Genomic DNA, 3,289 nt, shown 5'->3' with positions numbered 1-3,289 from the left:
GAGATGACGGCAGGCACAGATAAAAGACCACAGGGGTTGGGGATGGCGCTGACCCATTTGGCGCTTCGCTCCCTGTCAGCCTGTCAGCTGATTAGGTGTACATTAGAGAAGGTCATGGTCATCATCATCTTTAAGTAGAGATGTTGGAAGGACCCGCTGGCGGCCCCAAAAAGGCTGTAATTGGATTCTCCATGATGGTCATAAAACACACTGATGACCTGATGGGAATCACTCTCGCCGCTTCCCAAATGGCATTGTAAAGAGATGAGCGGAAACATAAACCTGTTGACTCGGCTCAGCCCAGCTGCAAGGGTGGGCTGTGTGGGTTGTGTGTGTGTGCGTGTGTGTGTGTGTGTGTGTGTGTGTGTGTGTGTGTGTGTGTGTGTGTGTGTGTGTGTGTGTGTGTGTGTGTGTGTGTGTGTGTGTGTGTGTGTGTGTGTGTGTGTGTGTGTTGAGGAGTGGTCTTGTCTCATAACAGTAGGGCCCTGCGGTGTATATATACAGTTCGTGGGACCAAACATCAGACCCAGAGCATTGCAACAGCAAATCCTCCCACAAGCTAAAGAAAGAGAGAGCGACATCCAGATTGAGGGGTTTCCTGGGTTTTTATCTGCATCTACTTCAAGACCTCGAGTGCTCTGTGCTGTGTACCAAAGCCCAGTACAGTACAGTACAGTCAGTAGTACCATGCGGGCGTTGAGTTTGCCTGTGTTGGCACTGCTGCTGCTGTGTGCCCTGTGCACACTGACGGAGGTGCGCGGGGAGATTAAGTCGGTGAAACTGTGCGGGCGCGAGTTCATCCGGGCCGTGGTCTACACCTGCGGTGGCTCCCGATGGAGGCGGCTGCTCAGCCAGAGAGACCTGGAGGGTAAGGGCCGCTGTGTGTTCCGGGCAAGTGTAGCACTCGCTTATTTGCTGTGCATGCATGAAAGAATAGCATGCCCTAAACAGTTAATGTGCATTTTGAAATTGTATTACATTTTTATTTTATTTTATTATAATTTATATATACTGTATTATATAATATTTTATTTATTTATTTTTTGGACATTTTAACATATTACAGAAACAATTTTCAAATAGAAAGAGCCATAAATCAATAATTTTATCAGAGTATGTCTGAAGAGTTAGTGCATATCAGACTTCAGAAGTAATGTAAAGTGTCAGCAAAGCCAGAGTGCTTCCATTCCATTCTATTTTCCACATACTGTTTTTACACGTACGGACTTGTACAGTATTCTGCTGTCAATGTACAATATATTATATACCGTATCACTTGTTGAATGTACAGTATACTGACTATATATTGATGTGAGAATATGCTCAGATCATTTTGGCATTTTATAAGAGCCTAGTTTGGTAGCTCTATCCACCCAGGTTTGAGACTGAATTGTGGTGATCGCTCCTGCCCATCCATGTGCATGTCTATTGTACCCTATGCAAATACACTTTCCCAATTCCAAAACAATACTAAGTCCAATGTTGTGGCTGTGTGTGCAGGCATGTCTGGTGGGGAGCAGAGCAGCGTGGAGAGCAAGAGTGAGAGCCTGTTGCCAGAGCTGAGCAGACGAGACCTGAACAACGTACTCACTCAGATGTGTTGCCAGATGGGCTGCCGCAAGAACGACCTCATGCACCTGTGCTGAGGAACACCAGGATAACACACACACACACACACGCACACACACGCACACACACGCCTGCCTACACACACACACACACACACACACACACACACACACACACACACACACACACACACACACACACACACACACACACACACACACACACACCTGCCTGCCTACACACACACACACACACACACACACACACACACACACACACACACACACACACACACACACACACACACACACACACACACACACACACACACACAGCTATGCAGCAACATGGTCCCGTTCAGCAAAAATCTTTTCTATACTTGTCAACAGTTGTACAATAAAATGAAGGATATAGTGACAGCTAGGTATGAAAGATTATGACTGTATGTATGTGTGTATGTATGACTATATGACTGTAGAGTAATATTATATATAGCTATTATTGAATGACCTTATATTTTCAGTCTCAGTAGCATAAAAAGAAGAAACAAATGGTTTATTGTTGTAATGACATCATGCACTGTACTTGCTATAGTCCAACTTTGCTAGATAGATAACTTTGCTTTGCTTTCAGGTGAAAGCCATGTCCTCATAAGAACCTGACTCCCATTTCAGTAGTTATGAGGAGTGGGGTGTCATTCTTGGACTGAGATCATTTTTGTGTACCACTGTTCTGTGTATATTTTACCTGCTTTGTGCAATAAATGTTTGCTTCATACGGTATGATCAGAGATCATTGCTGATTTTTAAAAAATAGTATTGGGTATTTGCATGACTGGTCCATGAATGAGCCTACTAACATCCTCTCTCGCTTCTCATGCTAGATTGTCAGATATCTACATGAATGGCAAACACTGAACCGTTCAGGAAAGGTTTGACAAGCAAATATTGATTCACGAGCCATTTTGATGGACCGTCATTGTGATGACCACTGTAACCACTCCATTCCTCCATAGACCTACATACTACATGATATTATACAGTCCCAGGAAAAAGTTTGTACACCCTTTGAAATTTCTTACATTTCTGTCAAAATTGATCATAAAACATGGTCTGATCTTCCCGGAAATATCAAGAAGGAACAATCAGAGTCTGCTTTAATTAATTCCAGTCAAACATTTACATGTTATCATATATGTGTTGGTCATAAGGCCAAAACATTCACAGGAGAGCAAGGCATAAGTAAGTACACCCTTGCATTAAGTAGGTTTTAACCCTCAGTTAGTTGAAATATCATCAACCAGACTTGTCCTGTAGTTGCAGATCAGATTAACAAAACAATCTGTTTGTATCTGGTCTCCCTCTTCTTTAGAGAACTGCCTCTCGTCAGCAAGGTTTGTGGGATGTCTGGAGTGCATGGCTTTCTTGACTTCATGCCATATAATCTCAATTGTTTTTTGTCAGGGCTTTGACTGGGCTATTTCAGAATGTGTATTTCATTATTATGAAGCCATTCTAAAGTCGATTTGCTTCTGAAGTATGGATTGTTGTCACATTTCAGGACCCATACTCTTGTGTGCTTCAACTGTGTGACAGACTTCCTCACGTTTTTTCTGATCTGCAACTACAGGAAACATCTGGTTGAGGTTATTGCGACTAACTTAGGGTTAAAACCTATTGAATAAAAGGGTGTACTTACTTATGCCTTGCTGTCCTGTGAA

General features: G+C 43.0%; 1 protein-coding gene across 1 annotated transcript; it reads left to right on the top strand.

Annotated features, from left to right (window-relative positions):
- The first annotated feature begins 681 nt into the window (after window positions 1–681).
- On the top strand, window positions 682–1,668 carry insl5a (insulin-like 5a). The gene is made up of 2 exons (XM_063200282.1): window positions 682–868; window positions 1,501–1,668. Exons 1-2 carry the CDS (start codon window positions 688–690, stop codon window positions 1,644–1,646), a joined length of 327 nt encoding a protein of 108 aa, XP_063056352.1. The 5' UTR covers window positions 682–687; the 3' UTR covers window positions 1,647–1,668.
- Window positions 1,669–3,289: the final 1,621 nt, after the last annotated feature.

This window comes from Engraulis encrasicolus, chromosome 6 (assembly GCF_034702125.1).
Source record: "Engraulis encrasicolus isolate BLACKSEA-1 chromosome 6, IST_EnEncr_1.0, whole genome shotgun sequence".
Taxonomy (NCBI): Eukaryota; Metazoa; Chordata; class Actinopteri; order Clupeiformes; family Engraulidae; genus Engraulis; species Engraulis encrasicolus.
Note: the sequence above shows the minus strand (reverse complement) of the source record. Positions and strands in the feature narration are given on the sequence as shown.

Bases quoted from the DNA above. Each gene is read 5' to 3' on its own strand.
- insl5a (XM_063200282.1), top strand. From the start codon at position 688: ATGCGGGCGTTGAGTTTGCCTGTGTTGGCACTGCTGCTGCTGTGTGCC. The intron at 869-1,500 runs GTAAGGGCCGCT...CTGTGTGTGCAG, and splicing joins CAGCCAGAGAGACCTGGAGG to GCATGTCTGGTGGGGAGCAG.